This window comes from Spermophilus citellus, assembly GCF_964194105.1.
Source record: "Spermophilus citellus genome assembly, chromosome: 14".
Taxonomy (NCBI): Eukaryota; Metazoa; Chordata; class Mammalia; order Rodentia; family Sciuridae; genus Spermophilus; species Spermophilus citellus.
The window spans coordinates 96,584,828-96,610,999 of NC_138194.1; the positions used below are offsets into that span (position 1 = coordinate 96,584,828).

At 52.0% G+C, this 26,172-nt stretch overlaps 1 protein-coding gene across 1 annotated transcript in view; it reads left to right on the forward strand.

Annotated features, from left to right (window-relative positions):
* Positions 1-26,172, forward strand: part of TG (thyroglobulin) — a gene marked incomplete at its 5' end in the record, with an annotated part of 211,984 nt that overhangs the window by 105,033 nt on the left and 80,779 nt on the right. Inside the window, 6 exons of the mRNA XM_081266640.1 lie at positions 3,946-4,080; positions 5,465-5,629; positions 9,447-9,669; positions 11,022-11,115; positions 13,019-13,178; positions 19,257-19,459. Of these exons, the coding sequence (XP_081122766.1) occupies positions 3,946-4,080; positions 5,465-5,629; positions 9,447-9,669; positions 11,022-11,115; positions 13,019-13,178; positions 19,257-19,459 (980 nt within the window). The remainder of the gene's footprint in view (positions 1-3,945; positions 4,081-5,464; positions 5,630-9,446; positions 9,670-11,021; positions 11,116-13,018; positions 13,179-19,256; positions 19,460-26,172) is intronic.

Consider the following 26,172-nt stretch of genomic DNA (forward strand, 5'->3'; position numbering starts at 1 on the left):
ATGACATTCACTCTTCAATCGCAGTGCTCTCTTCCAGGCAGCAACGTAAATATGGAGTGTGGTCAGAGCTTCCATTTTAGGGCCCTAATTGTCAACTTTGATCCCAAAACCCCCTCATAACTCTTCTCTCAAATTACAGTGTCCTCACCATCTGAAAATAGGCAGCTCAGTGGGATCATGCTGCAAAAATGCCACTTGTACTGACCAGGAAAATAGCAGCATGTGGAGGAGGTCAAGGAGGAGGAGGCCCAGGGTCCCCTACAGTTCAGCCAGGCCACAGTGCAGAAAGATGGCTCCAGATGCAAGGGTGCCTGTGGCTGCAGGACCGGGTGGGGGCTTCACCTTCCTCTTGCGCAGCCCACAAGAGGTCTGCTTCTGTCATTTGGCAACTTCTCTGGATGAAGTTTATTTATTGCAAGAAAGAAAGAAGAAAAAGAAAGGTGGCCTGTGCAGGACTGTATGCAGTGCCCCCAGTTGAAACTGTACCCACTGTAGGGTGGCATCAGGGGCACCTTGGCAGGGGATGGGCTCACAATAGTGGAGCTCTCCTCATGGCCTCAGTGCCTTTCTAAAAAGGAACATAAGAGAAATTTGCTCCCCATCTGCTCCCTGCCCTATGAGGTTATAACTAAAAAGCAGCCATCTGTCAACCAAGATGAGGGACCAAGAACCCAACCATGCCAGCACCTTGACTCCAACCTTCCAGCTTTCAGAGATGTGAGAATTTCATGCATCTATTTGCAGCCGCCGTCTGGGAAAGCCACCAGAGCAGCCTGAGTGACAGACAGGTGGGCTGGGTGGTTTTGCCGCTTTACTTAGCATTCTAACTTTAGTGTCCCCCACCCCAGGGCTGGATGTTAACAACAGGTTTGAGCTAGAAATTACAGCTCCCCATATAGCTGAGAGCCTGGTTCGGTTAAAGGCCAAGAACCTTTCATGCCTGGGACAGTATTCTGGAAAGGGTGCTCCAGGACAGGGAGGTCAGAGGGGTAGGAGGAGCACTGGCCTCAGTGGGGAGGCCTCTTTCCACCTGGCGTGGCCACTTTCCAGCTCCTGGTCCTTGATAAACTCGCACAACCTCTCCATGTGATGAGGAGGCATTAGGGCCCTGGCTCTGCTCCATGCCCAGGGTGCCTCGAGGCCACAAGTGTCAAAGGAGACACGATATGATAAGTAAACTATGAAGGGCTGTACTAAGAGGGCAATAGTGTTCTGTAGCCTGAGGCTTACGTTTAGCAATGTTTATTAGAAGGATAAGCTACTGTGGTCTTCTGAAAAAGAGAGGAAAGGAAGAAAGAGATGGAGAGAGGAAGAAGGGGAGGAAGGAGTGAGGGGAGGAGAGAAGGAGATATTCTCCACTGAGTTTCAGTGCCCTCACTGAGCCCTTCTCTGGAGTGTTCTAGAACCAGCACTCCTGACCACCCATGGAAGCCCCTGCTGGGAGCCAGCCGCCTGGCCTCTTCACTGCGATTGTGGACAGTATAATACATGCGAGACCCAGCCCTTCCTCAGAGTGGAGCCTTCACCATTGCTCAGGACTATCCCTGCTTGCAGGGACACACCGTCTGGCTCTGGCCTTGACTTTTGCCCCCAATTGAGATGAACTCCACAGACCTCTTGGCCTCTGACCAAGCAGTGTCTCTGGGTGCCACCCCTATGTCTCCTCCCTGTACCATGTGTATGGCTCAGGAGGCACCATGAGACAGCAGTCGAAGGGCACAGGCTGTGGAGAGAGCTCCCCTCTTGCTGCTCAGGAGCACTGCGCCTTGTAGTGTTTCTTGCCTGTTTCCCTCATGGCTAAAGAAGGCTGCCTTAGCTGGTTTCCAGAAGACACTTGAATGAGAAGGAGCTTGGCATGCAGCGGGCATGGCACACAGAGCCCCGGGATCACTGGATGTTGAGAGTGGGGCACAGGAAGAGCCCCGGCAAGGCAGGAGAGGTCTTCAGCGTTCTCCATTGGGCCCAGGGGTTCAGCCTTATAGCGTCCCCCGGTTGGGCCCAGGGGTTCAGCCATGGTCTATAGCATCCCCCCATTGTGTCCAGGGGTTCATCCTTGGTCTATAGCATCCCCCCATGGTGTCCAGGGGTTCATCCTTGGTCTATAGCATCCCCCCATGGTGTCCAGGGGTTCATCCTTGGTCTATAGCATCCCCCCATTGTGTCCAGGGGTTCAGCCTTGGTCTATAGCATCCCCCCATGGTGTCCAGGGGTTCATCCTTGGTCTATAGCATCCCCCCATTGTGTCCAGGGGTTCATCCTTGGTCTATAGCGTTCCCCCATTGGGACCAGGGGTTCAGTCTTGGTCTTCAGCGTCCCCCCATTGGGCCCAGGGGGTTTAGCCTTGGTCTATAGTATTCCCCTGTTGGGCCCAGGGGTTCAGCCTTGGTCTATAGCATCCCCCCCATTGTGTTCAGGGGTTCAGCCTTAGTCTATAGCATTTCCCCATGGGCCAGGGGTTCAACCTTGGTCTATAGCATCCCCCGGTTGGGCCCAGGGGTTCAGCCTTAGTCTATAGCATCCCCCCATTGGGCCTAGGGGTTCAGCCTTGGTCTATAGCATCCCCCCGTTAGGCCCAGGGGTTCAGCCTTAGTCTATAGCATCCCCCCATTGGGCCCAGGGGTTCAGCCTTGGTCTATAGCATCCCCCCATTGGGCCCAGGGGTTCAGCCTTAGTCTGTAGCATCCCCCCGTTGGGCCCAGGGGTTCAGCCTTAGTCTATAGCATCTCCCCGTTGGGCCCAGAGGTTCAGACTTGGTCTATAGCATCCCCCCGTTGGGCCCAGGGGTTCAGCCTTAGTCTATAGCATCCCCCGGTTGGGCCCAGGGGTTCAGCCTTGGTCTATAGCATCCCCCCATTGGGCCCAGGGGTTCAGCCTTGGTCTATAGCATCCCCCCATTGGGCCCAGGGGTTCAGCCTTGGTCTATAGCATCCCCCCGTTGGGCCCAGGGGTTCAGCCTTAGTCTATAGCATCCCCCCGTTGGGCCCAGGGGTTCAGCCTTAGTCTATAGCGTCCCCCGGTTGGGCCCAGGGGTTCAGCCTTAGTCTATAGCGTCCCCCCATTGGGCCCAGGGGTTCAGCCTTAGTCTATAGCGTCCCCCCGTTGGGCCCAGGGGTTCAGCCTTGGTCTATAGCGTCCCCCCGTTGGGCCCAGGGGTTCAGCCTTGGTCTATAGCGTCCCCCCGTTGGGCCCAGGGGTTCAGACTTGGTCTTCAGTGTCCCCTCATTGGGCCCAGGAGTTCAGCCTTGGTCTATAGCATCCCCCCATTGGGCCCAGGGGTTCAGACTTGGTCTTCAGTGTCCCCCCATTGGGCCCAGGGGTTCAGCCTTGGTCTATACACATGAACTAGTTTGGGATGCAGACTGTTCCTGGTCTAGGGAGCAACTCTCTTGGATCAAGGCCAGTTCCTGGAAGAGGACTAGTGGAGAGTCAGCCAACTGCCCAGCGAGTGAGAGTATGCAGCACTCAGTTCTTGAAGGGAGCCCTGGGCAGCACCCAGCAGGGTCCCCTCAGCCGCAGGATTGGGGAGGGTAAAGTGAGGTGGGGTCTGTGGGACCCAACACAGTGTCTCACGACAAACCCACGAGTCTGCTCTGTCCTTGGGCCCGGGTCACCCTGCCTGTTGCACCTGCCACTGCATCAGAGGCTCCTGTCTTCTCCTAGTCTCTCCTGCTCCCTGTAAACTGCTCATGGAAACAGCTGTGCTTCTTTTTGTTAGTCTTGGTTTTAAGTTTGTGTCCCTAGGGTTGAACACAAAGCTTGGCTCATAGGAAAAAAAAAAAAAAAAACAAACAAAAAACAAAACAACTCATTGTAGATCACAGAGTTGGATAAAGGAATAGGTGACATGGGAATGGTGGTCCTGTGGAGAAACCTCTGGGGACACTGGGCCACCCTCCACTCTCTCCACATGCACCAGTGGCAGCTGTTGCTTGCTTTCTCTTCTAGTCGCTCTGGACTCGTGGCAGACCCTGGCCCTCTCTTCAGTAGCTCTGGACCCATCCATCCGGGACTTTGATGTCGCTCACATCAGCACTGCTGCCACCAGTGACTTTGCAGCTGCCCGAGACTTCTGTTTGTTGGGTAAGGAGAGTCTGTCCCCCTGTGGGGCTGGGCGGGACCTGCCCAGGTGCTGCTCAAGACTCTGGTGTCAGAAATACGAGTGAGGCTTCAGGAGATGGGGAGCACTGATCAGGGAAGACCTGACAGGGAGGAGGAGAGCTGGGCCTTCTCTGCGTCCCCCACAGTGCAGGCCGAACCCTGGGTCTGTAAGAGGATCCGCCTGGCAGCACAAGACAGCCCTTGCTCCAGGGTGAAGGAAGGTCTGGAGCATCTGGGGGCTAGTCGGAAGCAGACTCCAAGCGTGGGTGCCGTGACCCTCTGCAGACAGTAGGTAGGCCCTGAGGGCAGACGAGGACAGGTGCTCTGGCCAGGCTCATGGGGCCAATCAAAGACCTATGGGTAAAACTTAAATTTCAAGATATATTTTTTCAATGCAATTTAGAGGACTTTCTAGTAGACAGATGCATAATTCCTTTAAAGAGTTTCTAGTCATCCCTGGTATTCAAACAAAAATTGGATGACCACTGTTCAGAATGTTCCTCAAAGAATTTTAGCTTCTAAAAGTGGCTGAAGTTGGATACCATTTATTCCCTTCCAAGATTCTGAACCCTTCTGAGATTCCACAAATTTTGTGAATCTCCCCTACAATGTTAAATAACAGTATGCACAAGGCCATATTTATCTTACAGACCAGGCCACCATGTACAGATGTACCAATGGTGTACTGCCCAATTCTGGTTGGTGCCATTCAGAAACTGGGCTCTGAATGGGGCCCGTAGGCCATGCATTGATTGCCTAATTAAATGAAGCAGCACTATTTCAGAGTTGTTTTTAATACTGAGTGCCACGGAGTAGTTTCAGTTGTCTAGTATAATAACTGGCTTGCATGGTGAAGGACAGTCCCTGCTGGCGTGTGGCAAGTATGTTACAGGGTGTGGAAGCATTTAGAGGGGACAGAGAGAGACAAGGAGGAAGAGGAAGGCAAGGGCTGGACCAGGAAGAGCCCTGTATATTAGGATTCCATCCCGAAGCTCACAAGGAGGCAGAGAAGTGTGCTAAGCAAAGAAATGACAAGAGCCCTTTGTGAACTAGGTGAACAATAGATGACCTACCATACTGGAAGGTGGATGGGCGTTCCCAGCGCCATCTCACCCCCGCCTTCTCCAACAAATACCTGGGGTTTGCAGGGGATGCTCAAGGAAAGAATGGTTGCGTGGTAAATAGGGGTAGGTCGGTAGTGGAAGGGAAGTTCAGGGTGGGTGGGTAGATGGACAGTGGACAGAGGAGACCTTATGCACAGCTGCTGGTACCTGATTAGATGGAAGGAGGGATAGACGGATTCAGTGTGCACACGGCCATGCCTGGTTTCACCAGCGAAATCACACTCCTCACTCTTTCTCTGCAGAATGTTCCCGTCACCAGGCCTGCCTGGTCACCACTCTGCAGGCCCGTGCTGGGGCTGTCAGGTGCGTGTTCTACCCTGACACCCACAGCTGCACACACAGCCTGCAGGGCCAGAGCTGCCGCCTTCTGCTCCATGAGGAGGCCACCCACATCTACCGGAAGCCTGGTGAGCCTCTCTTGGGCTTTGCAGCCATTCCCCAGAACCTCCAGAGCTAGGAAGTCACATGGTGAATTGGTGGCACTGGCTTTGTGAAGTTTAAGGGAAAGTTGGCCAAAGTTACTCTGGGCAGGGTGGTGCTCATCTGGGAGGGAGGGAGGGAGAACACTTAGCTTCTCATCACTTTCATTCATTTACTTTTTTGAGTATAGAAGCCATTTTAGCCTTTGGATTTTTTAGTATAATAATTAAATAAGCCATTTTTTATTTCTGTCTTATCATTTAGTGAGCTCTTTCACAAGCCTCGCTCCTCTCCTTTGGTGTTTAAACAAATCCTGCGGGTAGCAGGATGCAGGTTTTTCCCCCATCTTAGCCATCAGGAGACAATTGTCCAGGAAGCTGTTATTTCTCTGATCTTTCTCAGCTAGGGATGCCAGGGCAGTGGCTTGGAGCCAGAGCTCCTGCAGACCCACATGGCCCACATGCCATGTCATAAACACCAGGGAGAAGGAAGCTGTCACCAGATGAGCTGAGTGTAAGAACACTCAGGGTCGGGTGGGGCTCAGAGGCAGAGTGCTCTAGATGTGCGAGGCTCTGGGTCCATCCCAAATGCCACCAAACAAAACAGCACACAGCTCCATGTGATTATAGATGAGGAGCCGGTGCTGGGGAGGCCGGGATGAGGTCAGGGAAGAGCAGCTTGCAACTCCATCTCTGAGGAAATCCCACAGCAGCTGTTGCCCAGGAAACAGGGAGCTGGGGGACAGTCCTCCCCCAACATGTTTATCAGAGAAAACATGACCACTGACTGCTGCCCACATTTGCCATCATCTCCTGAGCAGGGGTCTCTCATTTTTTCTCTGAAGGGCCAGATAGTAAATCTGTTAGACTCCATCACTATACCTTTCTTTGACAACTATTCAACTGCCTCCGTAGCACGAAGGCAGTAAGAAATAGTATGTCAAAGTCACGGACACAACTGGGTTCCAATAAAACTTTATTGACAAAGCCAGGGAGCAGTGGTGTTTGGCCCCACCTCTGCCCTTGAGCACTGACATCCTTCACTGCTATCTGGGGCCAGAACATCCTCCTTTCCTGACCCTCCTCTACTCAGCCTTCTGAACAAAGGGTATATTCTAGACCTGGGGAGATCTTAACCCCTCAGTCTTATCTTCCATCTCTCTGGACATTTATTTATATTTACATGGACAGTCAAGCTGGATAGATTTTAATAGATTTCACCAACAGTGTAGCTGATGTGTGTGGTGGTTCTGCTGAGAAATGCCTTAACGTTGAGGTCTGAGTTCTACAGAAAAAAATTAGACTGCTTCTCTATTAATTTAGCGTGACTAAAATTCCACATGAAATGCTTACTTCCTAAGGCAGCAGCACACACATATGCGCCTTCGCTGACACATGGGATTTTCCTAACTCCGCCAGTCACGTGTCCTAAGTGTGTGGGTATTTTGGAAAGAATCCTCCTGTTCTGCAAAAGAGTTCAAAAGAGGGAGCTGTACCTCTAACATTTTCCCCAGTTTTGATTTTACTGGGCAGCCTCGAAGGGTGGATCAAATAACTCTGTCGACAGGAAAGCAGCGCATTCCCTTGACAAGCTTTAGCCTTTGTATTTTTGTATTTTTCTGGCTTTCCTCCTGACTTAGGATGGGGCCATGTTCAAGAAATGTAGCTATTTCCTGCATAGCAAAAGGAATCTCCTCTGCATTAGCACTACTTCCTGAGGGCTCACCTGGGACCCTCTTAGTTACAGCTGAAACAGGAAAACCTGTGAGAAGGAACTGGGGGGGCTGACTTGTGATTGAGGCCAGATTCAAAACCAGAAATAGGCCTGTGGCCATAGGTACCTCTCCATGGTGGAGAGACAGGCTGGGGCCGCAGGGGGGGCCTGCCAGCATCACAGGCTGACGCAAGGCCAGAGCTTACTCTTCTGAGCCAACCCCAGCCATGCCTGTGCGCACAAGTCAGGAGCTGGGTCAGGCCTTTCTTGCCCCACAGAGCCCACCTTCACTTTTCTTCTGTCTCTCTTCTTCTCTTTGTTTTCTCTGCTCCTTCCCTCCCTCCCTACTCTACCCTTCCTTTATTCCTTCTGCTTATTCACCCAACCATCCACCCATAAACCCATCCATGTATCCATGCATCCAGAAACCTCTGCATCCAGGCACCCATGAATTCATCCATAAACTCATGTGTCCATGCATCCATCCATCTACATGTTGAGCGCCTGCTGTTTGCCAGGCTCCAGAATGGAACATCACTGGTATATCATTTATCCTTAGCACCATTGTGTTGCAGAGGCTGCCGCCATACCTGCTTCAGAGGAGGGGAACTCGAGGCTCAGAAAGATTGCCAAGTTTTCCCAACAAGTGATATTCCTGTGGTGTGAAGACAGGCGTACTCCACTCCCCAGACCATGTGGGGTTCTGCCTTGCTGTGCTGCCCCTCAGCATCCTGAAGTCCTGAACAGACACAGTACCAGGTTCCTCAACCTGAGAACCCACCGACATTTGGAAATGGAGCATTCTTTGTTGGGGATGGGCTGTCCATCCATGCCAGTAACATCTCTCCCCTACCCTGTGACAACGAAACATGTCTCCAGACATGGACAAATGTCTCCTAGGACATCTGACTACAAGGCGCTCTGATGAATAGACTTGTGCCCCTTGCCTGTCTGCCCTTCTGCCCCCTCACCCCACTTTTCTGTTCATTATCACTGTGACAGATGTGTATTTTAGAAGGAGCTGTGGAGCAGCAGAGAGCCTCTGCCTGTCAATTAGCTGAGAGTGGAGTTGAGCCAACAAAGCCTACTCGTTAGGATGAATAAGAGACTTCTGTCCCCGACATAAGTGTCTCCTCACCAGTGTTTATCAGCTCCTTTGTGCGGGGCCCTACGTCTCATGGGTAATTAGACATGGGCCTACCTTGAGTCCCAGAAAGCAGCACTTGGCACTGAGCCCAGGTCCCACAAAAGTTTATTGAACCTGTGAATGAACGAAAGAAAATGTGGTTGAGGAAATAAGATAGGGAGACAGAGGAAGCTGGTAACCACAGCTGGCGATTAGCATCATGGTGGGTGGACAGGACGGAGGTGCACTGAGCAGAGGTGGCAGGTGGCGGCAGCCTTGACCTATGGACAGGGGAACAGGAGGGAGGGCTTGAAGGTGTGCCCCCCCCCCTGCGGCCCCAGCCTGTCTCTCCACCATGGAAATGTACCTATGGCCGCAGGCCCTCCTCGGCAGTGCTCAACTCTGTGTCTTTTGAAAACCCTTTTTATTTTTATAAATTTGCTGAAAACTCACTTATTGGCAAGAAAATGACCTGAAATGACAGAGAAACTGTGCTTCTTACTCATCCCTTGTAGTGTGGACGGCCTATACAGTTCACCACAGCAATCACTGGCGTGTTGGGTAGTGGGCCCCACTAGGTGTCCTGAGGACTGGGCACTGCCCTCTGAGTGCCCTGGCATTCCTTGTAGAAGCCCCGAGGGCAGACTAAGGGCCTGGGCATGGGTCAGCATTGGCCTCCCAGGGGCCTCAGCTTTTGGAAGAACCCCGGAGAAAATCCAGAAAAGACAAATCAGTGCTGTGCTCTGCACGTGCTTGGTTCCTAGTAAGGACCAGAAGTCTCTGAAGTTATTTACAGCTGTTGTTGACGCTGAACGCTGATCGGCTATACCGAAGCTCCCAATAAACTACTGACATTTCCTGAGGCACAGAAGCAGTGGTAGTTTTTCTTTTGCATATAGCACATTCAGAATGCCTGGGACCAGAGCACTCACTGCTACCTCCTGTCCCCTCTCCCCTCTCTCTAGGTGTCCCTCTGCTGCGCTTTGAGGAAGCATCTGTGCCCTCTGTGTCCCTTGCCACCCATGGCCGGCTGCTGGGCAGGTCCCAGGCCTTCCAGGTGGGCTCTGCATGGAAGCAAGTGAACCAGTTCCTTGGAGTTCCGTATGCCACACCACCCCTGGCAGAGAGACGCTTCCGGGCACCAGAGCCCTCAAACTGGACAGGCTCCTGGGATGCCACCAAACTGAGGTAAGGGTTGAGTGGCAAGATTTGGGTGACTGGTACATCCTGGTTTGAGCAGGGTGTGGGTGGGGGAGACGTATTGGTTAAGGTGACATAAATGCAGTAACAGGTGTGCTCCAAGTATGAGTGGATCAAAACTGTGTTACTCATGTAAAGTTTATCACTCGATGGGTGCCAGGGACCTGGGTGCTCCACTCCACCTGGTGATTCAGGGCCTAGTCTGGAGGTCTGCCCTCCTGCGTGAGTTTTCCCAGGCTGCCTGGGGAGTTGCATCTAGAGAGGAAAGTGCAGCATTGGAGACATCTATGAGGAAGGTTCCCATGGGTCATACCTTGAGGTGGAATACATATGTCACTTTGCACATGTTTTGCACTGGCCAAATTTACCCTGTCCCCAGTGACATCTAACTTTAATGGGACTGGAAATGCAGTCTCATTAATAATTGTAGGTATTGTAAATGAACTAGTGGGAAAAAATTAAGAAGGCTCAAACCCCAACTCCCAATGGAGACAAAATTACAGGATGCTTGCTTTTTTTGTTGTTTTGTTTTTCAAAAGTACTTGTAACCTATTCTTTCGTCTCATTGAATTTTTAAATTTTTAATAGTTAACATATTGAAGGATAATTTTATGACACTTTCCTAGTTAAAGCACATTCAGCACACCTGTGAAGAGGCACCCACTCTGGTCTTCCACCCCTCATCTGCACTTTCTGTCCAGCAGGCCTCAAAGGGCTCTGTCCCCAGTCCGCTGCATCCTCCATGTCCACTCCTGGCTTGGCAGCCAGCTAAGCAGGTTCCCAGGCTTGTGGACAGACAGAGGGATGGGCTGACAGTTCCTGAAATGCTCCCAGAAGAGAGATAAAGGCCTACAGTGGGACAGAGGCAGCAGGGTGCACAATAGCCTGGGTTTGGTTCTGCTGCACCCCTGGGGACAGACACTGATTAGAGCACCTTGTTGGGTTGGACACGCCTGCAGGCAGATGAGGCCAAGGAAGTTCAGGAGTCTTGAACAGAGAGTGATTGGAGAGCTCAGGTCACTGTAACCCAGGGCCAGTGAGGCTTAGGGGATAAGTCAAGTGGCCACTTGGGTAGGTTTGCCAGTGCTGCCATTAGGCCTGGTACAGGATGTGTTCTTAAGAGATGCTTGAACTGGCCCCCTACTCAGTGTTTGGTGTGGAAAGCAGGTCAGACACCTCCTCCCAGACCACTCCATCTCACAGTGTTGTTGCCACAGAGTGGGTGGGATGCCAGGTCTTTGGGACGGGGCAGTGGGCTCTGGCCTGGATGGTGGGTGGGAGGGGGATGGGGCATTCCTGCTTGGTCTTTCGTCCTGGGATTTACCAGTGTGTTTCTGCAGAGCCAGCTGCTGGCAGCCGGGCAGCCGGACACCCACCCCTCCTGGAGTCAGTGAAGACTGCTTATATCTCAACGTGTTTGTCCCTGAGAACATGGTGAGCTCCAAGGGCTGGCATGCTGGCCCCAGAACTGTCCCAAAAGAAATCCCGGCCCTGCGGCTCACCTCCCTCTAGCAGGAGGATAAGTAGAGATAAAGTGATTGATCAAATATAGAGAGAATATTTCTCCCATTTTAAAGATGCAGAGACTGAGGCTGAGAAAGGCTAAATGACTTAAGGATACAGCACCTGACAGAGTGGGCACTGGGCCACATCCTGATTCCAAACCCAGTGTCCTTTGCTCAGGGAAGCTTGTCATCAATGACAGTGTGCTGTTTCTGTCTCGGGCTGTTTTCACAGCCCCATCCTGGCCTTGAGGGAGGAGCCTTGACTCCAATGGGGTGAGCAGTGTCCCAGGTGATAGCCCTGGAGGAGTGGCCAGAGTCTTCTGGCCGCTGGGTTTGCAAGGCTGAGCAGCAGCCTGCCCTGTCCCTTGCCCCACACCACCAGCAGGGCCTGACAGCAACCCTACCTTTACAGCAACCCTACTCTCTGACTGATATGGTAACCAATGAGAATCACTCAGGCCACTTTAAAAGGAGCCAGAGCTTGTCCCTGACCTGTGGGGCAGCCCCAAACCAGGAGACAAGAGTGTCTGAGCTAGCCTCCTGTGGTGGCTTAAGAACAGTTCTACCCAGCTGCGGCACCTAACACAGCATCACTGAGAGAGTTTCTGGAGAAGGTGACAGAGGAGAGATCAGGATGGGGTCCTGGTCAGCCTCTTCCTCTCTGTGGCTGCACCACACAGAGTCTGTCCCCAGGCCTGTAGGATGTGGGTGCCTCGTGGTGGGGAGATAACGAGATAGTCTAGATGTGCAGCCACCCTGAATGGAGGGCTTGTCAGTCAGGGACTGAGACGGTCCTGTGCAGATTTATCTGTGCCAGAGTCCATTGTCATGGAGTGAAGAAGTTGCTGCTCAGTTGTTAGGTCCTCAGATGGGGCACGAGTTACCTGGTGCTGTGCATGGAGTGAGGAATGGGACCCCCGACCAGACACATTCTAATGCAGGATCTCAGATGAGCCATTCCACATCCAGAATCCTGCTCCCTCATTGGAAATGGATGATAATGCCGTCCTAGCTTCAAAGAACTGTTTGAGGACCAAATGAGGAACATGGGTGCAGACTTAGAGCAGTGTCTGGCCCTTAGCAGGTGCTAATAGCTAGCTGTGCATTGCTGAGGGGTGTAAGCACAGTAGGCTGCTGGCAGGAGCCACCGAGGACCTGGAATGCTCCTCTGGAATAAAGTAAGGGCCAGAGCTGGGGTGCTGGGAGATGGCATGTGCCATGAACAGGACTCAGGAACTGCCATTCCTGCCATCTGCCCACTCTGCATTTGGGCACAGTGTTCTGTCCTATGAAATGGGCCCACTAGTTTGCTAGGGCTGCCATCACAACGTGTCACCAGCTGGCTGGATTAAGCCACACACATTTGTTTTCTCACAATTCTGGAGGCCAAAGTCCAAGATCCAGGGGCCATGGGGCTGGTTTCTTCTGAGCCTCTCTCCTTGGCCACCTTCTCCTGTGTCTTCGTGTGGTCTTTTCTCTGTGTGTCACTGGGTCCTAGTCTCCTTTTCTTATGAGGACATCAGCCATAGGGAATTAGAACCCAGATATATGACTGTATTTTGGTTCTTTTAGCTCTTTACAGGCTCTGAGTCCAAATACCATCACAATCTGAGGTATTGGGTTTGGGACTCTAACACATGAGTTTGTGGGGACGAACTTTAGCCCATCGTGTGGGGCTAAGTCTACTTCAGGGCAGGGTGGACAGGCAGAGTTGTGTGTGCAGGCTCACAGCTGGGACTAAGCATGGAAAGAACCCTCCCCGGGCTCTCGCAGTGAAAATGGATCCCAGCTGAACAGCCCCAAATGCATGGACCCCTTTGCAACCTCCGCAGGCCCCCAAAGCATCAGTGCTGCTGTTCTTCCACAACACTGCGGGGACAGAGGGAAGCGAAGGGCGGCTGGCGATCGATGGCTCAGTCCTGGCTGCTATTGGCAACCTCATCGTAGTCACTGCCAACTACCGAGTGGGTGTCTTCGGCTTCCTGAGTTCTGGTGAGTTGCTGGCGCTGGTGGGTGTTGGTGTCAGCTTGGGCAACGAGACACCTAAGATAACTTACTTATACAAGGGAAGGGTTTTCTTTGGCTCAGAATTTGGAGCTCCCAGGTGACGATTGGTTGGGCCTGTTGCTTTGTGCTGTGGCAGGGCAGTGTATCATGCCGGCAGCATGTGGCAGAATGCCAGTGCTCAGCTCATGGACAGGAGGAGACAGAGGAAGAGGAGGGCTGGGTGCCACAGTTCCCTGCAAGGGCATGTCCCAGGGACCTAACAACCTCCCACAAGTCCCCACCTCTCAGAGGTTCCATCAATAGTCCTTCCCAGGACCCAGCCTCGGGGAGGAGGCCTTCAGGACCCAAACCACAGTGACATTGCTGCTGAGCCCTGAGCTGAGACTTACTCTGTGTACATGTTCGTCCCTCTCTCTCAAAGACTCAAAACCTCGCTGCCTCTGCTTCTCCAGCCCAGCTAGGAAATTCCAGCCCGGCCCAGCTAGCAGAAAATCTAGCACATTCCCAGGATCCTGCAGCAATACTGACACCATAGATGAGAACAATAGTTGTCATTTTCTGAGGACTTCCTTGGTGTCTGAAGCTCTTCCAAGTATATTTCACGTTTTATCTTGGCATCAGTGTGCACATGTCCATGTGTGTTCAGAAGGAAAAAACTGAGACCCAAGGAGGTTAGAAATTTGCTCAAGGTCATATGGTTAAGAAGTGGCAGAGTCAGGACCCACTGGGACTTGCCTTTTCCTGGCCACACCAAGGAGGGGATTCCAGCTCTTCTGCTACAGGGAAGCTATTGGGTAAGGGGTGAGGGCTCTCTCAGTAGTCTACCACTGCCCTTTATTTCTGGCCTCACTAACCTGAGTATCACCCTGGTTACACCCTCCTCCATGCCCACCACACCCAAAGCCCTGCCACCCATCTCTCCTTCAGCTCAATTTCCACCAGCGTTGGGAGAGCAGAGGCACAGGCCATAGGATCTGGAGCTGGGAGCCAGTGCTGCTCCTCACTGGCTCTGCCACCCTGGACTGGACCCTTCACTGACCTTAGTCTCATTGTTTACCCAGCTTCCAAAGTTGCCGGGAGGGTAAGGTGGGAGGATACATGTTTGAGGCTTTGAGAGATGGTGAGGGATTTTATGAGGCCCAAAGATAGGGGCTGAACTTCAGCTCTGACCTCCAAGGATCTCATTTAAGACCCAGAAAGAATGGATGGGCAGGTGGAAGGGCTGGAGGATGGGCTACACTGGACTGTGTGAATGGGTGGGCACCCAGCATGATCAGCCCGGGGTGCTGAGGAAGAAAGGCTGGCAGGGCCACGTGGCACGAAGCCAGAGAGCCTGGAGACTCTCAGGCCTGTGTGATGGGAAGCCGGGGATACAGTGTGGGAGATGAGGCTGGAGCACGCATGGGCTTCAGATTCCCTGGGGATCAGGCCCACAGGGGCCTCAGGATGCAAGGGGCTTCTTGCCTTCTGGCTCTCGTTCTCTGAGACCTGAGTGGCCATGGATGCCAACATAGGAACTGAGGTTTTGTGAAAGATTTGGAGGAGCAAAGAATTATTCCCTTGCGAATCTGTTTTCTTCTTCAAGGAGGAGAAACTGTGCGCTGGGTTTGTTCTCTAGGAACACAAGCTGAAGAGGGCGGGCTGAGCCAGAGGGCCAGTGAGCTTGTACTTGCTGTCTGTCCCCAAAGGGGCAGGTGACTATGACTTCTAGAGAGCAGTCTTATTGAGAATTCATGTACTCTGGAAAGGCAGACACGTTCTGGCTTCCAGCATGGGCAGCCAGTAGGGAAACCACGGAAATGTCCAGAACACCCACCCTTCTCATTCCTGACCTGCTCCAACACTGCTTGATCATTTCACTCAGAGAGAAACCTATCCGCGACAGGAGGACACACCACACTTACCGAGTGCCTCCCTTCCCCAGGTATTCAGCAGGATGACCTCTAGTTCTCAGTGGCAGAGAGGTTGGGGAACTGTATGGCCCACGGTCAGCGCCGACTTGGTGTCGAACTGCTGGTCTCTACCAACAACCAGAAACGCCGGTGTCGCTGGCTCCTCGAGGCTAGAAGCGCGCAGTGTTCTGTAGGAACCCCTTCTGCTTGCATTTAGCCACGAGGAATTTGATTTACTTATTCACTGGGCCTCCCTGAATGTTCAGGCCTCTCCCATGGTGCCTCCTGCCCTTCAGCCCAAGATGTCAGGATCCTCATCAGATCCAGCAGCAAAGACCAGGGCCACCGAGGAGTGGCCAAGCTGTGTGTAGAAAAGATCCCCCAGTGCAGAGGCCTCTGCTGCAGCCAGAGGTTGGTAGAGGACCTTTCAGGGAAAGGACCCTCTGCCACAGCCGCAGGTTGGTGGCAGGGGCTCCCTGAATAGGAAGCCTTCTCCTTTGGCCACAGAAGGGTCAGTGATGGGGCTCTGTATGTAAGCAGGATGCCACTGCTCCCCATCTGAAGGAGAACTCGTCCAGCAAAAGGGAAAGGGGCAGGCCTTCCATCCCAGTTAATCTCCCCAATGACCCTGTCACCAGGTACAACTGTCCCCTCCCCTTTGTTAACATCTATTTTTTTAGTTGTAGTTGGACACAATACTTTTATTGTATTTATTTTTTAATGTGGTGCTGAGGATTGAACCCAGGGACTTACACCTGGTAGGCAAGCGCTCTACCACTAAGCCACAACCTCAGCCCAACTGACCCCTTTTCAATTAAAAAAAGAATTCACATTTTTTATCATTTAGAGAAGTTTTAAGTGTACAGAGAAATTAGCAGAATGTACAGAGCATTGCGTACCTTCCTCTAGCCCTCAGGATCCCCTGTTAGTGACACATGCTTTGGCATAGTGCATTTGCTACTGTGATAAACCATGAGGTTTATTCACTAAAGTGCCAGCTTTAGTCACCTAAGGGCCAACTCTTTTGTTGAACATTCTGTAGGTTTTGCCAAATACGCGATGCCATATGGCCACTGTTGCAGTCTCATACAGAAGGGTTTCCAGCCCTGCAACCTCCCTGGGCTCTACTTGTTCGTGTCTCCTTTTTCACTGCACACTGACCCTGTGCTTCACCACACAGGACTGGAAAGAGTTGGGCCACTTGGGTGCCAGCCTCCCCAGGGAGAGCTGCAGGAGTGCAGGCTGCGCATCTGAGTGGGACAGGGCCCCAGGCCGCCTCCTGGCTCTGTGGGAACAGGGTGTTCTGGGCATCTCCTTCCCTCTGTGACTGGAAGGTGCTGAGACTTGTGAGGTGGCTCAGTGGAGCCGCGTGTTCAAGTGCGTGAAGGCCTGGCACCGGGAGCTGCCAGGGTCAGTGTCCCGCCCACCTTAGACAACCAGCCTCTTGCCCTCAGCCATCCAAGGCTGCAGCAGCAGCAGCCTCTGCCCTTCCTGAGCCAGGCCAAGCAACCGCCCAGGTCCCCAGCTCATTTGATAACAAGCATAGCATCTGCTGGGGGACCCCAGAGTGAAAATGGCCCCCTGGAAGCCTCCATGTTTTCTAAAAGAGACAAGTGAAAATGAAAGCCGAAGTTCCTTCTGGTCTGGCCTCCCACTTGGCAAACTCATGCTGTCTGTGCAGGCCCAGGGCCTGCAGGGAACCTTGGTTCCTGTTGACATGAGAAGGTAGACAGGAAGTGAGGGGTGGAGGAGGGCCAGGAGAGGCCATCTCCTCCAGCCAGGACCCTACAGATGGGGCAGACCCCAAGGGGCACCTGACCACAGTGATTGTCCTCTTCTGGCAAAGCATGGTGGGGAGGGGACTGGGTAGTGGGTACAGAGCTAGGGAAGGAGGAAGAGACAACAGGCCTATGGGCCCTCCACAGGGTGGGGAGCAGAGGAAGTGTGTGTTGGCCAGGGAACTAGTCAGAAGGTTTGGCCACCACTGTAACCACACATTGCCATTACCTCATTGTCCCTTGGCACTTGGGGACCTCCAGAGAGGGTCTGCTATTCTTACAACCAGAAAAACTGGCAGAGAGTCTGGCCACAGAGCGTGCCCCCTCAAAGGCACTATTTCTGCTGCTGGAGACCAGGAATTCCTGCCAAGGGTGTTGGTGAGACAGTGTTGGGGCCTACTGTTTCATTTTATTTAAGGGAGAAACACATCTTCTGTAATGCACCATGTCCAGCACAGTCCTGCTGCCTGCACACATGTCAGCAAATGCAATCATCAAACCAAAGCCCTCCATGTTTTACAGATGGCAAAGCACACAAATGTTAAGTAGCTGGTACATGGCCCACACTCCTAGTGCATGGCGTGGCTGAGACTGCAGGCCACCCCAGCCCCACGGCCTTTACCAGAGTCCATCCATAAGACTGGGTCCTGATAAGGGGCTTCTGTCAATTGTCAAAGAAACTGATGAGCAGACAAGAGCTGATCAGAACACAGAGTGAACAATGTACTGTTTGATGGGATGTTTGCAGTGAGCACCCCTCTCGGGTCCTGCCCTGGGCTGAGCAGGCTGCAAGTCAGCAGGAGTGCGGTGTGTGTGCGCGTGTGCACGTGGTGCGTAGGCGTGACGATGGAGTGAGGTGGGGCTAGTGTGGGGCCCTGAGGATGAGGAGAACTGGGCTCAGCCATACTCAGACTGCAGGGGACACTATGGATGTGATGAGCGGCCCTGGGAGCCAGAGCCCAGACCCATTGCCCTGATCTGGAGAGACCTGGGTCCCGAGTCGTGCAGGAGCACTGAGGCTGTCACCCAGCCCATGTGAGCAGGAGTTTCATAAGTAAACACTTAAATTTCTTAATACCCATCACAGATTTTTCAACAAATGTCTGTGGAATTGGATTGAATATTTGGACAAAGAGCTCTGATTATGAATTAGGATTTCAGTCCCAACTTGATCTCGCATTCACTCCTTGTGTCTGAATAGTCTTGCTCCCAGATTTCTTCTGTTTCACTGGGGAAGGAAGAGGCTGGGCCCGCAAGCTCACTGTGGCTTGTAAGCCCTCCACTGGAGGCTGCGGGCCCCAGGCTGGGATCCTGTCTCTTACCCTCGCAGGGCCCAGCACCAGGCACTGGAGGGAGCCCTCTGATTTGTTAGACGAGTGACCTCTTGCATGACTCCACTCTGACCTCCCCAAGTCTGTGGACTCAGTGTTGGCAGTGTCACTCACACACAGCGGGAAGCGGGTACGTGGGAAGTGGACGTCAGGGCCATCCCCACCCTGTTGTCACTGGTGATCTAGGTGTGGCTGTCACTCTTCAGGTCCTCCTCAGTTGATGCCCTGCTTTCCTGGGGAAACAGAATCCTGCTAGCCGTCACTTGGGGTCTCATGGAGCACTGTGAGGGGTCTGGAGCTCCGGGCCTGGGCTGCTGACGTAGGCAGGAGTCATCTGCAGAGAACTGTCAGCGAAGAAGCGTGTGCGCCTCAGGAGAGAGCGGCAAGGCCTGGGGTTGGGGGTTACAGAGAGAGCAGGTCCTGACCAAGGTGTATGGAGATATGTGGAGTCCCAGGACAAACAGGAGGGTGGGGCACGTGGTGTCCCCAAAGCCCCGGAGAAGAGCAAGTTTTTGCTATGCTTTTTTCATGTCTGAATTATTTCATTAAAAAGAAATAGTAAGAGGTCTTCAACAAATAGTTAACGAATTCTATAGAAAAGAAGAGATGTCACCTCAGTTGCACACTATTAAGGGCCACAGAACATGAGGCAAGGGAGAGACTGGGGTCCTCAGCCCCCTCCTAGCCTGGCTGCTGTTAGAGAGAGCCCCTGGCAGCTTTCAGAGAGGGTCCTTTCCCTCAGGGGCCGAGCCCGGTGGTGGAACTCAGCAGGCTCTGCTTCCCATCAGAGCAGCTCCCCAGCAAGTCCCCTCGTTCACTGACAGGCAGGTGTGGCTCAGAGAGGTGAGGATGCTCGAGGCTGAGCCAGAAGTCAAGCCAGCTGCATCTGACTCCAAAGCCCAGGTCCTCCCCACTGTCCCTCGCCATATTTGGAAAGTGTAGTTCCAAATACGAGACCTAAGGGCCCCTAGAGGAGCCACGGGCCTGACATGGATAGCACCATGAATGTTCGACCCAGAGTTGCAAAGTCACACAGAGGTACCATCTTCCTCTTCTCTGCAGGGTCCAGGGAGGCAACTGGCAACTGGGGGCTGCTGGACCAGGTGGCAGCTCTGACTTGGGTGCAGACCCACATTGGAGCATTTGGCGGGGACCCTCGACGTGTGTCCCTGGCAGCAGACCGTGGCGGGGCTGACGTGGCCAGCCTCCACCTTCTCATGATGAGGACCACTGGCCCCAGGCTTTTCCGGAGGGCTCTGCTGATGGTGAGTGCCGCATCCTGTCTGCAGTCTGCTCTGAGGTGTTCACTTGGCTTCAATTGTTTGGTCTTCTCTTATCCTTTATGCCAAGTATGAATCTGCTGTAGTCATCTTTCCAGGTAGGAGTGGATCCAGAATGCTGAAGGGCCCCCTCAAATGTTTTCCAATCATATTCAAAGTGCTAAAAATTCCACGTGGAAGCTCCATTTCCTGGGAGAGTCTCACTGGAGTTTAGTGTCCATGATGATAACGGTGATACTGGTGATGATGCTGATGCAGATGATGGTGATGATGAGATGATGACTATGATTAAAGTGATGGTGATGATGGCGATGATGATGATGATGGTGGTGATACTGATGATGGTGATGGTGATAATGCTGTTGGTGATGAAGATGATGGCAATGATGGTGATAATGCTGATGATGCTGATGGTAATGATGCTGATGACAATAACGATGATGATGGTGGCGATGGTGATGATGCTATGATGCTGATGGTGATGATGATGATGATGATGATGATGATGATGGTGGTGGTGATGATGGTGGTGGTGGTGGTGGTGGTAGTGGTGTAATGATGCTGATTGTGATGACACTTATGATGGAAGAAATAACCTGGTTGGTCACAGCATAAGCTCTGGTGTCTCTTGTTCTGTCATTGATTTTCTTCTAATTTCACTGAGCAACTAGTGTGAGCAAGTGGTGTGTGCTAGATGCTGGAAATGCCATGCCAACAATACTGTCCCGCTTCCCAGGGGCTCAGGGTCCTGGGGCTGGGGGCACAGCAATTAAAGAGAGCCCCAAGCACAGGGGAAGGCACAGCGTGGGGGAGGGCTTCCCTGGAGAAGGAATGACCTGGTGACAGGCAAGGCCTGGGGGTGTCATAGTGGGTAGTGATGTGGAGGCAGAGGAGCCAGATGGTCCTGCATGTCCCACGTTTCATCCTGAGTGTGCCAGGTGATAGCAAGGGTTTTGCTCATTGGTTTGTCTGTTTCATTCCATGATCCAGCCATTTTGGTGGCACTGAGTACACTCCCAATTGTGTGACTATCACCATGATCCATTGCCAGAACTTTCTGTCCTCAAACAAGACTCTGTACCCATTAAGCCACCCATTTAGCCCTGGGGACAGCTGTTCTAATCTATGGATCTGCCTATTCTGAGCGCCTATTATTAGTGGAGCTGGCAGGATTTGTGTTTTTGTGCCCAGCTTTTTCCACTCAGCATGATGTCATCCAGGTTTGTCCATGTCATAGGAGGTGTCAGACTCTCCCGTGTTTAGGACTGAGTGATGCTGCACTGTGCAGACGTGCTGTGTTCTGTTGACCCATCCGTTCACTGTTAATAGGCCCTGGCTGCTCCCACCTTCTGCTACGGTGGAGCACTGTGATGGGCATGGGTGCACTGTCAAAGGCTTTCTAAGCAGGTGAGAGCAGGTGCTTAGAGCTGCCCTTAGAGTGGCAGGAAAATGAATGGGAGGAGCCATGTTGGGGGCAGAGAAGGCCATCGGGAGCCTGCAGAGGAACTCATTGAAGTCAAGGTGGAGAACAGCGAGACCCAGCCATGGGCCCAGTTCCTCACTGACCTGCTAGCAGTGCTAGGACCATAGCATTGCTCCCAGCCTTGCCCAGCCTTTCTGGGGTCCAAACCCTTGATCATAGGAGGGGAGAGGGTCATTGGCCATAATGGAGGCTGGGTCAGCACTGTCTCCATTCCCAACAAAGAGACCCCACCTGCTATGGCCTCTCTCCTTTGGCAACAGGAGCATTTATAAGGCTCTGGATTCACTCCCCGTGGCGTGCCTGTGTAGGCGACTTCCTCTGATGGAGAGACTTTCTCCCCAACTCCTCTTTGCTCCCTGCTTTTCCCTTAGAAAAGCCTTCCAGACTTCTCCCTTAGACCCGGCCCCTTACATGACTCGTGCTGTGCAGAGTCATCAGGATTTCCACTGGTAACTGACGCTCTCGGTGCCCAGTCTGCCTCCTCACAAGGCTGAGCTCTGGCAGAGCAGGAGCCAGTGCCCCACTCTCCGCAGGGTCCAGGCACCTGCATGCACACCTTACTGTGAGCAGGTGCTCCAGGGGACAGCGGGTGAGCAAGTGAACCAAGTGACCCGAGAGTGTCTGCGGGGGCCAGGGATCCACAGGCTAGCCCCGCTTCTCTCTGCAAGGCTAGCCCAGCTCCTCCACAGTCTTTGGGTCTCTTTACTGTGAGTCTGGTTTTCTTCCTCTGTTTCTCTGAAGTTGCTCCATCCTAATGGCAGGAGGTTTGAGCACCAGCATTTTTCAGTTCCTGGTGTTGAAAGCTCAGCTTCCTCTTTGAGTTGATCCCAAAGAGACTGCTCCAGGGCCCACTCAGCAACGAGATACTCACTAGGACCCAGACGATGCCCAGTATCTTCCAAAAGGCCTGGAAAGCAGATTTTTTTCTTTTTCAGGGTTTAGGTGTTTGGGGAATTTCAAAACTGAATCTGTTTTAACAAATGGCAGTATATTTAAAAATAAACCTTCCGTCTGTTTTACTCACTTGGAAGCAGTTTTTACAACTGTTCCCAGAAGTCCTTGGGATGCAAGTGAAATTATTTGGAATTGGGAGAACTGAAATACTTCAACATATTAGAAATTCTTAAATATGTTCTTTACCACAGATGTTGGGGCAATGAATGCAGGTTGGCAGTTTATCCTTGGGTAAAATCTGAAGTCTCTCTGCAAGTTCTTGGGGCTAGAACTATTAAAATATTAGTGGAGAAGCTCCTTTGATGGTGATTAAAAACCCACATTTGTTTAACATATTTTGAGTTCACAAACACTTTCATTATCTTGGATTCCTCACATTGATTGGCATGGGATCTTCATTTTATTTCCTATGTAGAGATAAGTTTTCTGAGGCTCAGAGACATCTAGTGACCTGCCAAAGAACACACAATAAAGAAACTAAAGCCAAATTCCATGTTTTCCCATTCCTAAGGACCTCTTTGGGAATTGAAGTTCTCTCAGGGTCTTAAGATGTGAGGGAAGAAGCCAGAACCAAGAATCAGAGGGGTGGACATTAAAATCTTGGCCTTGGAAAGAACTCTTCACCTGGCATTTCTCACCTGTGACATTAGCATGGCGCTTTCTCTCTGTGTCCTATGGGCTGGTGACATTGTCACAGCATCAGGTTCGCAAAGTGTCCTGGGAACCCAAGAAACCCAACCTCCCCTCCGTGGCAGGGAGCTGCCTCCAACTACAGGTGGCCCAGGACCTCCTACCTGCCCTGGCCAGGTGGAGGGAGAAAGGGGCGTGCTGGAAACATGCATCACAGCCTGAGGTCCGGGCAAGCCTTAAGGGAGGAGAAAGGAGGAAGTGACTCCTAGGACCTAGGAACCATTCCCTGCCGTCCTCCTTCCTCAGAGTGAGCTCCTGGCCTCGAGGCAGCCTCCTGCACCTTTCCACCTCTGTTTCTGTGGGAACTCCTCTGCAGCTCCCGGGCTCTCACCATGTGGAGAAAGGCCAACCTCCCCCAGGCTTCTCTCCTCTGATTGTGGTCAGGGTGTCCAGCGTCTGCTAGACGATCCCTTCCGTGGTTTAGGGCTGAGCCAAAGGGCCTCCACATTTGTTTAACATATTTGAGTTCATAAAACAAAGAATCTCTCTCAAAGAATCTCCCCTTAAGAAGAGACTTCTATTTAGCAGCTTTTAGGAATTCTGCTTGTTCTGCGTGTTTATGATTTTTCTCACATATCTGATTTTGACTATGGCGAGATGCTGGGAACCTTAGAGTTCCTCAGCACTTAGTAGGGAACCTGGTTCGCAGGGCGAGGCTGAGCTCCGCTGAGCAGATGGGGAGATGGAGCCGATGGCTGTGGCCTTCTTGCCTCATTGTCTGCAGATCTCACCTCACGGTGGGTGGGAGCGCTCTCCCCTGCTCATCAAAGTGGTCTCGCCAGTCATGGATTTGGTGCTCCTAGAAGGTTTTAGAATAAGTCTGTTGAAGTTTTCTTTCCTTGTCTTTTTTCCCTAATTCTCCTGCTGGTAATCTGAGTATCATTTCATGGAATTCATTACTAATTTTGGGAAAAGAAAACCTGCATTGCCCTGCTGTTCAGCCTTGCATCGCGAATCAGGCTGACAATCAGCCGTGGACACAGCAGTTTGGTTCCCTTTAGGCTTCTCCCTGGGTTTGAATGGTTTTGTAAAAGTCTGTGTGATCAGGTGGTCCTGGTTGGCCCGGTGAACGTGCTTTGTCTCCTGTGGTGTTTTCTGGTTTGTAAAGCCTGGGGCGGGGAGGTGAGTGGGCTTGGGACTTCGCAGAGCTCTCTCCTCAGCTTCCATGCCTGGCCTGGTGGTTTTTAGGGTTTCTTTGAAGCTGCCTCTCCATCTTCAAATGAGGGCAGGTCCCTTTGTGTCCCCTTTGGAACAAACCACCCACCTGCTGCGTCTTGGAGACCCAATAGCAAAGCAGCTTACAGACCAAAGGAGTTTGTTTCCTTCTTTCTCTTTCTCAAAAGCGTCCCCTAGCCATACCTAGACCTGCCCTCATACCCGAGTGGGAGCTCTGGGGTGGGGTCCAGGCAGCAGGGAGGAGCTGCAGAGGGAGGAAGGCCTCCCTGTGGTCCTGGGGGCCACACCCTCTCCTGGACACTGTTACCAAGGGAACTGCACCTGATTTGCTTTTTCTTCTTTGTCTTTCTGGGCCATGCTGGTTTGTGTTTTTATCTATCATATCAATCTTATTATTTAGACAATGTTTTGGCTTTCAAAGTATTCTCTATGGCTCTGTTTTAGACTCCAAATCACTGACATCTCTTCTTATCATTACGGTCCTTTCTCCTGACTCTGACTAAGCGGTGGTCTCTTACTTCCTGAGTCGGAAGCTGACCTCATCACTTCTCATTCTGATCAATGTCAGATGTAAGCAATGAAGTTCCCTTATGGTTTTATCAACTCTTCCCCAGAAATTTTGCAAAGTAGCAATATTGTCATTTGTTTCTGAATATCTTATTTTTTTTTGCATTATTTTCTTCATATCCAAAAGATTTTTTAAAATAATTTAGATTCATAGAATTGTTATCCACCCTTTTGCAAATCGTTTCCATTTGTGTTACCCCTGGTCATAGAGCACAGCAGAAGGACTCCACGCCCTGATGTCTGTAGCTTCCTCCATGACTTGATGGGTTCCTGTTCATTGGCAGAAAAGGGGCCCAGCGTTATTAAAGTCTGTACATCTCTCCACTTCTGCTTGTTCAGTCTAGCAGTTTCTGAGACTCCAAATGGAATGATCGGTTTATGCATCTATCCTCATGAGAGTGTCCTGATGTATTTTGAAGCTGTTTATCTTTTGAGTGACACAGGTTGTGAGCGTCCCATCTTCTCAGTGTATTGCTCCTTCTGTGACATCTGCCTTTGCCCTGGTGTAATTTAGATTCCATTTGCCTCAACATGAAACATGTTCGTTCATTTTCTCCATGAAAACTTTTCACCCCTTTGTTTCCAAAATCTCTTCATCTTTTGCTTTAAGCATAAGTCAACTAGACAGTAAATGCTGGGATTTTAAAAATCCATCCTCCACATAGCAGCCAGGTGATCCCACAAACAGATGGAGATGCTATCACCCCCTTAGGTCCTTGGATGGCTTCCTGTTTCTGAGTAGGCCCTGCGCCCCTCCCTTCCCCTTGAGGGCCTGAGAGCCTGCAGGCCTGCTTCACCCACCCCATGCCTACACTCCCTCTCTTAGCACACTGCGCCCTTGCTACCCTACTGTCCTGCTGGTACCCTCAGCCTGCAGGAGCTGCCTGCTGTCCCTGTCCCTAGATCTGTGCATGGCAGTTAGCTGCTCCTCTCCCAGGCCTCAGCTCAGTGGCTGGGTCCACTGCTGCCTCCCTCAGCATCCATCTAAAGAGACCCCAACCACTGGGCTCTGCTGTTTTCTGCATGTCCCTCCTCCTCATCAGAAAGCCTCCTGTTATGTGTGACATCAAGTTCATGACATCAGAGGCCCCACGGGTTTTCCCTGATGCAGCCCGAGCACCTGGAGCAGTATTTATTAGTAGGTGCCCAGGAATCATTTCTAGAAATTCTCAGAAGACCCAATAGCTCACCTACCACCAGTGATGTACGGTTCTCATGATGGTGGCGAAGATTCTGCCTCCCTCACCCCATGCCCACCTTCCAGGGTGAAGAGACTCCATGGCTCCAGGGAGTCTGGCTGGGGCTGTCCTCAGGAAGCTGCAGAGCCCCTGAGAGAACTTTCCACTCACCGCCACCTGGAAGCTCCCACATTCAAGGCTTAAATATTTATTAGGCTTACTTTAATCAGGAATAAATACATGATTGAACAAAGTGTAATGCTCCCCACTTAGAACCCCCCTGGGGCTCCCCAATGCTCCAGTCACATTGGTCACAACAGAAAATAACACAGAAGTCACTGTACAGACATCTGGAGTGCAGAGGCACCAGGCCTCCAGGTGAAAGTCCCGGGTGTCACGGGTGTCACGTTCCTTTCTCATGTGCTGGCTGGTGGCTTTGGATCAGCTGTGGGGGATTGTCAAGGAAGCCACAAATGCCTCCTTGTATGAATACCCTGGAATCTGGTGACACAGCAAATCATGTAAACACATATGCACGTACCACCAGCAGCATGAACTCACGTCCATGGACGCGCCCGTGAGCAGACGTGAAGGGCCACGTGCACACGCCCCCTCCCCAGAGTCCCTGGAAGGGGAAGAGTGAGTCATGA